Raw genomic sequence first — 9,462 nt, forward strand, 5'->3', positions numbered from 1 at the left:
CTGGCGGGGTGGAGGGGGGGTTGGGGAGCAGACAGACACACACACGCGGCCGGCAGAGCCGGCCCAGGGCAGCCCAGCTGCTGCGGGGGGGGGTCCCAGTGGACGGCCGGTATGCGATGAGCCAGCACAGGCTGCAATCCGGCCAGGCCCAATTCCCGCCGGTAGCCGTGGCCAGACTATATAAGGAATGCCAGGGCTGGGGCATGGGGGGGCCCCGGCCGGGCCGCAGCGGGAGGGGGCCCCTGACTGGCCAAAGAAGGCGACGTCAGGCCGGGAATGCAGCCGGTGGCTCAGGGAAGCTGCCCCGGGGGCCTGGCGCCACGCCCTGGCCGGGGTATAAAGCCAGGCCTGATGGGGATGCTCCAGTCACCTCCAGGCCTGGCCAGTCCCCTCCTGCCCCGACAGCAGCTCTTGGTGCCCTGGTAAGTGCCCCCCGCCCATCACAGGAGAGACCTGGGCAGCCCCTGCCGACCCCCCGCCCTGGAGCTGCCTGGGGAGTCCCAGTGGGGCACAATCCCCCCATGGGGCAGAGCCAGCCCCCCAGAAGCAGGGACACCTGGCATTCAGCCTCCCAGCACCGGCCCCAGCCCTGCTCAGGGGAGTGGAGCCATTCCCGGCTCTGCCCCGTTTTCCCCAGGACTCAGGGCTGGGGCAGCGTGGGGTCTGGTGGGGGGAAAGGGACAGTGCGGGGGCAGGGGCAGCAGGAAGATGGAGTACAGGGGCAGTGAGGGGGTGGGGTAGTGGGAGGATAGGGGACAGGGGCATCAGGTAGTGAGGGGGTGGGAGGCTGTGGGGGGACAGGGGTAGTGGGCAGTGAGGGGGCAGGGGCAATGGGATGGTAATAAGTAGATAGCAAGGGGGTGGGGAGCAGTGGGGGATGGGTGGAAGTGGGGGGGATGGGGCAGTGAGACGGTGGGGACAGTAAGGGGATGGGGTTCAGTGTAGGGGATGGCAGGAGTGGCGGGGACGGGGCAGCGGGCGCTGGGGGTTGGGCGGGAGTGAGGGGACGGGGCAGCGGGCGCTGGGGGTTGGGCGGGAGTGGGGGGACGGGGCAGCGGGCGCTGGGGGTTGGGCGGGAGTGGGGGGACGGGGCAGCGGGCGGTGGGGTTGGGCAGGAGTGGGGGGACGGGGCAGCGGGCGGTGGGGTTGGGCGGGAGTGGGGGGATGGGGCAGCGGGCGGTGGGGTTGGGCGGGAGTGGGGGGGACAGGGCAGCGGGCGGTGGTTGGGGGGTTCCCTTGGGAGGTTCCAGGATTTTTTAGGAGGAAAGGGTTTCTAGGGTTTGGTCCCTGGGGGGTTCTGGGGGTCTCTGAGGGAGGTTCTGGGGAAGGGGGTCCCTGGGGGGTTTGTAGGAGTCCCCAGAGGAAGGGGGTCCCTGAGGGGTTCTGGGGTCCCTGGGGGTGCCTGAGGGAAGGGGAACCCTGGGGGGTTCTGGGGGCCCTGGGGGCCCTGCCCAGGCACTCAGCCGGCTCTCCCTCAGCAGATGTCGAAAGCGGCCCCCAAGAAGGCGGTGGCCCCGCCGCCCCCCGGCTGCACCCTGGACATTAACGACCCGCAGGTGCAGAACGCGGCGATCCGCATCCAGGCCTCCTACCGGGGACACAGGTGAGGGGCCGGGGCGGGGAGGGGGCGAGTCCCAGCTGTAACATGGGGCCTGTGCCCGGCTCTGCAGCTGCACCCGAGCACCACGGGGCCGGGGCTCTGGGCGCTGCCGGCTGCTGCCAGCATTGGCTGGGGCCGGGCTGCTGGGGAGTCCTAGGGGTGACAGTGGGGAGTGGAGGGCAAGGAAACCACGGGGGATCTGGGGGGCTGGAGGAGGGCTGGTGGGCAAGGGAACCTGGGGGGTGCAAGGGGCCCTGGAGGGTGGCAGGGAGATGGAGGGCAAGGTGGGTGCGGGGGGCTCTGGGAGAGTGGAGGGCAAAGGGACAACGGAGGGCTGAGGAGGCCGTGGGAGAGTGGAGGGTGGGGGGGCTCTGGAGGGGCTCTGCGGGACTGGGGGGGCGGGGGACCCACGTGAGCACCTCCTGCCAGGTCCCGCAAGGAGCTGAAGGAGAAGGGGCCCCCGCGGGTGCTGCAGGAGCTGAAGGACGTGATGCTGATCGAGGGCAGCGCTGCCCGGCTGGAGTGCCGGATCAGCGCCTTCCCCGACCCCTTCATCCGCTGGTCCAAGGACGGGCAGGAGCTCAAGGACGGGCCCAAGTACCGCTACATCTTCGAGGACCCCGACATCGTGGCGCTGGTGGTGCGGGACGGCGGGCTGGCCGACCTGGGGCGCTACACCATCGCCGTGAAGAACACCTTCGGGGAGTGCTCCGACTCCGCCCGCATCCTGGTGGAAGGTAACACCCTGGCCCCTGTGCTGTGCCCCCAGGACCCCCTGTTCTGTGCCCCACATTCTGCACCCTCCGTTCTGTACCCCCTAAGAAGGCCTTGCACCCCAGTTCCTTGTGGTGCCTCCCCAAGCCCTGCACAACCCCCAGCCACACCCCCACCCCTGCCCCAGGGAGGGGCCACAGCTCTGTGGAGGGTCACACTGCCCAGAGCCCATTGCAGACACTCAGACAGGAGCCCCTCAGCTGGGCGGGGGCAGCCCCCCTCCCTGCCCGGCCCCTGGGCACGTTCCCCCTTGTCATGTAGTTTGGGGGAGACAAGAGCCTGCACCCATGACTCTCGGCCAGCCAGTAACACAGAAGGTTTATTAGATGACAGGAACACAGTCCACACCAGAGCTTGTCGGCATAAACAGGACCCCTCAATCAGGTCCTTCTGGGGAGTAGGGAACTTAGCCCCCAACCTCGGGGTTCTCTACGATTCTCCAGCCAGCCCAGACTGAACCTCTCCAGCCCCTCTTCTCTGGCCTTTGTCTCTTTCCCAGGCCAGGAGGTCACCTGATCTCTTTGTTCTCCAACACCTTTAGCATCCCCTTGCGGGGGGGGGGGGGGGGGGCCCGGGGGGGAAGGGCCCCGGCCATTAGTTGCTAGGAGACAGAGTGTCGGACATTTATGCACACCGGCCCTTTGCTCTGCAACAATCACACCCCCTAGAGACTTAAGAAATGCATAAGGGAAACTGAGGCACACACACAGTATTCAGAGGAAACATTAAGAACAGTCCCACTTTGTCACACCCCTCCCTGCCCAGCCCCCGGCACAGGGGCCCCTGGGGTTTGCTATAGCCCAGCCCAGACTGGTTGTGGCCCCGGTGCTGGACTTGTGCCCGTTGGGCCCTGCCCATTCCTTGGCTGCCGGGTGGGAGCTCAGCTCAGGCGCCCCTCCCCCATCTAACGGTGTCACCCCCCCAGTCCCTGCCAAGATCGAGAAGGGGCCGGAGAGCACCAAGGTGAAGAAAGGCGCCACGGTCACCCTGACGGCGCACATCAGTGGCGAGCCGGCGCCCGACGTGGGCTGGGCCAAGGATGGGGAGGACATTGAGGAGGATGACAGGTGAGGGGGGCCTGACCCCTGCCATCACCCTGTGTGGGAGAGGGCTACACTGACAGGACCCTGGGCCAGCTGTCTGGAGCGGCCAGGTTCTGGGGGATCAGGCCAGGTCGCAGATGTGGGGGACTCGGCTCTGGCGCCGGCACCCAGCACGGGTACAGCTACGGGGGGCTCGGGGTGGGTCTCTGGCCCAGGTGTGGGATCTCCGGTGTGGGCACCCAGCACGAGTGCAGCTCCGGGGGGCTCGGGGCGGGTTGCAGGGCACGGGTCTCCGGTGTGGGCACCCAGCACGGGTGCAGCTCCGGGGGACTTGGGGCGGGTTGCAGGGCACGGGTCTCCGGTGTGGGCACCCAGCACGAGTGCAGCTCCGGGGGGCTCGGGGTGGGTCGCAGGGCATGGGTCTCCGGTGTGGGTGCCCAGCACGGGTGCAGCTCCGGGGGACTCGGGGTGGGTCGCAGGGCACGGGTCTCCGGTGCGGGCGCCCAGCACGGGTGCAGCTCCGGGGGACTCGGGGCGGGTTGCAGGGCACGGGTCTCCGGTGCGGGCGCCCAGCACGAGTGCAGCTCTGGGTAACTCGGGGCAGGTTGCAGGGCACGGGTCTCCGGTGTGGGCGCCCAGAACGGGTGCAGCTCCGGGGGGCTCGGGGTGGGTCGCAGGGCACGGGTCTCCGGTGTGGGCACCCAGCACGAGTGCAGCTCCGGGGGACTCAGGGCAGGTTGCAGGTCACAGGTCTCCGGTGTGGGCGCCCAGAACGGGTGCAGCTCCGGGGGACTCGGGGCAGGTTGCAGGTCACAGGTCTCCGGTGTGGGCGCCCAGCATGGGTGCAGCTCCGGGGGACTCGGGGCGGGTCGCAGGGCACGGGTCTCCGGCTGGGCACTCACCTGTCTCCGTGCGGCCGGCCTGTCTCCCCAGGGTGTTCTACGACATTGGCAGCAACTCCACCACTCTCACCATCAAGCGGGTGGCCGCGAGCGATGCCGGGAAGTACGAGGTCTTCGTGGAGAACAACCTGGGCACAGACGAGTCCTTCGCCCGCCTGGACGTGCTCTGACCCCGCTGCCTATACGTCGGTGCCACCGGACCCTGTCAGCGCCTCCTGCACCCGGGGCTCAGCCCTCTGGCATGGCCCCCACACCAGCCAGCAGAGACCCCGGAGGGAGGCTGCCCCCGCCCTGGGACATGGGCCCTGTTAAATGGCACCAGATCTGGCACAGCGACCAGCTCCCTGGGACAAGGGGGGGGCCTGGGCTCTGGGCTCGTCCCCCCCATGGGCTCCAGGCTGCATCGGACTCAGCTCCGCTCGCTGCTGGGCTCAATAAAGGTGCTGCTGCTGTTTGGCGACGCGTCTCTGCTCCCTGTCTGTCGCTCTGATGCCGGAGGGGCGCAGCACGCCCTGCCCCACCCCTGCCCCACGGCCCCCTGGCTCATCCTGCCCCACACGCCAATAGTCGTCTGGCATGTTCCACCTCGCTAGTGTCAGTGCACCCCACCGAATCCTGCCCCAGTCACACCAGCCCAGCCTCTCCCCGCCACGCGGCTACTGGTACCTGCCCATTCGCCCATGGGACCGAGCCGCTGAGTGGGCAGGGACCCTCCTCCAGCATTGAGATGCAGGCGCCATTTCCACAGGGAGTCTTCATCTGGTGCTGAGGTGCAGCCACCTCTGGGGTGGGGCATGAGGGGGTTGTTTATACAAGGGTCCCTCATCTGGCGCTGGAGTGCAGCCACCTCTGGGATGGGGCGTGGGGGGGTCTGTTTATACAGGGGTCCCTCATCTGGCGCTGGAGTGCAGCCACCTCTGGGATGGGGCGTGGGGGGGTCTGTTTATACAGGGGTCCCTCATCTAGCGCGGAGGTGCAGCCACCTCGGGTGGGGCCTAGCACCTGTTAGCAAGAACATGACACGGTTTAAGACAGGAAGTGAGGCGGAAGCCTGTAGCCCAGTGAAACTGGAGCAGGGTTTCAGTGACTGCAGGGTGATGCTCAGGGCTGGCTTTGGCCGGGGCACTGGGGCTGCCACCCAATGGGGGTCTGGTGACTTCAGGTTCACTATAATCAGCCCGATGACGCCTCGGCCACGCTGGGGTCAGTGGTCACACCGTGGGGAGAGTGCCCCCTACTGTGGCTCCCCCAGCAGCTCCTGGGTCGGCCATGGGGGCCCAGCAGAATGTGGGGTCGGGGGCTGCCGAGCCAGAGGGCGTCGCGTCGTTCCCAGCCGGAGCAGGAGCCTCCAGACAGATGGAGCCCCCGCCAGCACCAGCTGGGCTCGGCCCCTGCCCCCACGATGTGCCCTGTGGGCATGGCCACTGGCTCTGTGCCCGCTCCAGCCCCGTGGGGAATGCGCAGACTGCTGTGCTCGTGGCTGTTCGGGTGTCGCTGGAACCCCCGCCCCAGTGACGGGCACGAAGGCAGAAAAGGCCCCTTCCCAATCTCTAAGCCAAGCGAGTCCCTCGAAGCCTGCAGCCAGCCCGGGTCCAGGGCGCCCGGAGAGCTGGTGGGTGGATTGCTGATAACTTGGAGCTTTTCTCCAAAAATCACCTTGTAACTCACCACTGGGTTCGTCAATCAATTCATGGTCAATCTGGGACCTCTGGGGTTCATTTGCATTTGGGGATCCTGAGAAGTGCCCCGTGACTAGGGCATCTGGAACGTTTTGGGGCAAGACCTCAGTTTGGTGGCACGGTCACAGTCCAATCGTGGTGCCATCCAGACCGGGGGGTGTCACCGCCTGCCCTGTGACCCCGGCTGACTCACAACGCTTTGCTGTTGTAGCTCCCCGCCCGGGCCACTCACCACCCGTCTGCCAGCACGCAGGGCACACCTGGAGTGAGTGTGGGTAGCTCCAGCCGTGGGCCAACAGCCTGTCCTCAGCCCCATTCTGGCTTCCATCAGCCGGGGTTACTGCCAGCAGGGTGACCCCCACACACTCCCAGTCCCCAGCTTTCTCCGCCCTGGGAGCTCTGCAAGGTTCAGCCCCTCCTGGGCAGCTCAGAGAAATACCTTGTTCCTTTAGAGACACAAACGCACAGCACGGCTCAGTGACTGCCCTGGGCTGGAAACACGCAGCCCCTCACACACGGCACTGCGCCGGAACACGGAAAAACTAGGAGCCAGATAGAGCGCTGTGCCGGCCCCTGCCTGGGCAGCCGCGTATCTGCGAGGCTCCCCAATGCCTCCCGGAGCGTTAATACAGACAGTTTACAATGGTATTAATTACCAGGGCAACATTAGTGTTCAGACGAGACCTCACTCTATACGCTGCTACTGCACTAAAAATGAAAAATTCCGTGCACAATATTTTAAAATTCTGCAAAATTCTGCATATTTTATTTGTCAAAATAACACAATATAATCAGGCCAGTTTCAATTATTTTGGTAATTTATTTAAAAATACCTTTCAGCAAGTATGTCTGTAACAATACAGGGAACAAAACAAGATTCAGGAAATGTTTTTTAGCCAAATAGATTCCTTACTAGGAGTATTAATACAGAACTCAGTAATTCATTTAAACTACACAACTGCTACCTGTCAGCTGTGTGTTCTCGGGGAACCAAGGCGCAGTACCCAGCCTGTCTGACTCACAAAAGACCCCCCCCCCCCCCCCAGCCTCTGCTTGAACCAAAGCCGATCAGAAGAAAGACTTACAAAAAGTAATGACAAGGCCGTGGGAGATGCACCTGAACCCTTGGGACAAGGGTGACAGGATTAAGGAAACTGCCCTAGGCTCATTTGCATGGAGGATGGGACAAGGAGACATTTCCATTAGCTACAGAACGGAGAACAGAGATTCCAAGGCGAGAACCGCACGGAACTCTGGGACCAGAGAAGCAGGGAAGCAGTGCATGCTGGGGGATCTCTGCTCCAGATGTCAATGAACCCGCCTGCACACACCCAGCTCAGCAGTTATCAGACCAGTTCTAGTCATAAATCCTTGATTGGGATCCAACATAGTGACGCTCCCGAATTGCACTGTGAGCTCCCGCCAAGGAACAGCGCCCAAAGCCAGGAATGATCAGCTCCCGTGTCTAGCCTGAACAAAACAACTCTGGTATCTCCCTTGTTTACACACAAACAAATCGAGTGTTCTCCCTTCAACCACTGTTCTTTCCCTACAAAACCCTGACCCAGGCTCAAATGCTCTGATGCCTGGATCCAAAATCTGCATCAGTTCCACTGGGACTTCATCATCTCCTGACGATCATGCTGGGGGCTCTGCCTGTCTCCAGCACTCCGGACCCTCAGCTACCACCACCACCTGGGACCCCTGATCAATTCAAGCGTGTGTGTGTGCGCATGTGGCTGGAGGAACCCAGCCCAGGAGAACCTAGGTCCTGCAGGACAGCTCCATTGGGAGGGAACATGCAGCAGGAGAAGTAGAGCTCCATATAAGAACACGAGTGACACAAGCAGTACATTGATAGATATACAGACAGCCCCTCCCAAAGAGTAACCCTAATAAATGACCATACCCCAAAGTAATGGGCAAAGCTGGTAACACTACAGAAACGTTTTTCCCGCACCCACTCAGAAGCAGTGACATTATAATGCCACTATATAAATCCTTGAATACTGTGTACAGTTCTGGTCGCCCCACCTCAAAAAAAGAGACTAGAATTGGAAAAGGTTCAGAAAAGGGCTTCAAAAATGATGCAGGGATGGAACAGCTGCCGCATGAGGAGAGATTAGAAAGACTGGGACCGTTCAGCTAAGAACAGAGCCGACTAAGGGGAGATGTGACAGGGCTATAAATCGTGAATAGTGAGGAGAGAATGAATCGGGAAGTGTTATTTATCCCTTCCCATAACACAAGGACCAGGGGTCACCCAATGAAATGACTAGGCAGCAGGTTTAAAACAAACAGAAGGAAGTATTTCTTCACACAACACAGTCAACCTGTGGAACTCCTTGCCAGGGGGATCTGGAAGGAGGGGACTAGCTGGCAGCAGTCCACATGCACAAAGGGGTCTGGGGAGGAGGGGTGATTTGGGGAACGTGTGTGCAGGGGATGTAGGGGGTGCAGAAGTAAGCGTGATGAGTTGTGGCTGGGGGACCAGTGGCTGGGGGAATTTGGAGGACAGGAGACTGGAGGCAAGTGCAACGTCCGTGCCGGTTGTTTTGCGCGTGTGCCCCAAGGTGGGGTAAAGCAGCCAGCATGAAACCAGGGAAACCGGCCACAAGTTCCCACGTTGAGGGGCTGCTGATTCCCTGCCCAACGCTGCTCCCTGGGCACCCCCGGGGCCGCTAGCAGCCTGCTGCCATCATGGGTATTAATAGCCCTGCCTGACCATATCAGGGCTTGTCTGGGTCCCTGGGGCCGCGCTGCTGACAGGTGCGCTGGCCGGGGGCCCGTCCCTGCCGCTGGCTGGGAGCCTGCCAGCCCCTCGCAATGTCACACGCTCAGGACGCTTCTGTCCCCCCGAGACAGGCCTGGCCTGGCTGTGCCGGGAGCCCCGGTGCCTGGAGTGGGGCTGCAGGGATGGCTGGGGGTCAGGCCTGCCCCGCCCGGCTCCCATGGGCCCAGGGGTCACGGCTGCTTCCAGCTGTCCTGGGCTGGGGCTGAGTCCCTGCAGGGCCCCGGGGCAGGGGGCGATGGGGAGCCCCTCTTCTAACGCCCGGGGGCCTGTCGGCCTGGGCCCCCTGTGCCCCTGCCCCCCGGATCTGACCCAACCTCCCCCCCCCGGCTATGCACCCCACCCCACGGATCTGACCCAGCCCCCCGGCTGTGCCCCCGCCCGCCGGATCTGACCCAACCTCCCCCCCCCGGCTATGCACCCCACCCCACGGATCTGACCCAGCCCCCCGGCTGTGCCCCCGCCCGCCGGATCTGACCCAACCTCCCCCCCCCGGCTATGCACCCCACCCCACGGATCTGACCCAGCCCCCCGGCTGTGCCCCTGCCCCCCGGATCTGACCCAACCTCCCCCCCCCCCGGCTGTGCCCCCGCCCCCCGGATCTGACCCAACCTCCCCACCCGGCTATGCACCCCACCCCACGGATCTGACCCAGCCCCCCGGCTGTGCCCCC

General features: G+C 64.0%; 1 protein-coding gene across 1 annotated transcript; it reads left to right on the forward strand.

Annotated features, from left to right (window-relative positions):
• Nucleotides 1-299: 299 nt before the first annotated feature.
• Nucleotides 300-4,777, forward strand: SPEGNB (SPEG neighbor). The gene is made up of 5 exons (XM_054044399.1): nucleotides 300-422; nucleotides 1,482-1,603; nucleotides 2,030-2,337; nucleotides 3,300-3,441; nucleotides 4,351-4,777. The coding sequence occupies exons 2-5, from the start codon at nucleotides 1,482-1,484 to the stop codon at nucleotides 4,487-4,489; spliced, it is 711 nt and encodes a 236-aa protein (XP_053900374.1). The 5' UTR covers nucleotides 300-422; the 3' UTR covers nucleotides 4,490-4,777.
• The last annotated feature ends 4,685 nt before the right edge of the window (nucleotides 4,778-9,462 follow it).

The sequence above is a fragment of the Malaclemys terrapin genome, chromosome 11, assembly GCF_027887155.1.
Source record: "Malaclemys terrapin pileata isolate rMalTer1 chromosome 11, rMalTer1.hap1, whole genome shotgun sequence".
Classification (NCBI taxonomy): Eukaryota; Metazoa; Chordata; order Testudines; family Emydidae; genus Malaclemys; species Malaclemys terrapin.

Bases quoted from the DNA above. Each gene is read 5' to 3' on its own strand.
- SPEGNB (XM_054044399.1), top strand. From the start codon at position 1,482: ATGTCGAAAGCGGCCCCCAAGAAGGCGGTGGCCCCGCCGCCCCCCGGC. The intron at 2,338-3,299 runs GTAACACCCTGG...TCACCCCCCCAG, and splicing joins CGCCCGCATCCTGGTGGAAG to TCCCTGCCAAGATCGAGAAG. The intron at 3,442-4,350 runs GTGAGGGGGGCC...CTGTCTCCCCAG, and splicing joins GACATTGAGGAGGATGACAG to GGTGTTCTACGACATTGGCA.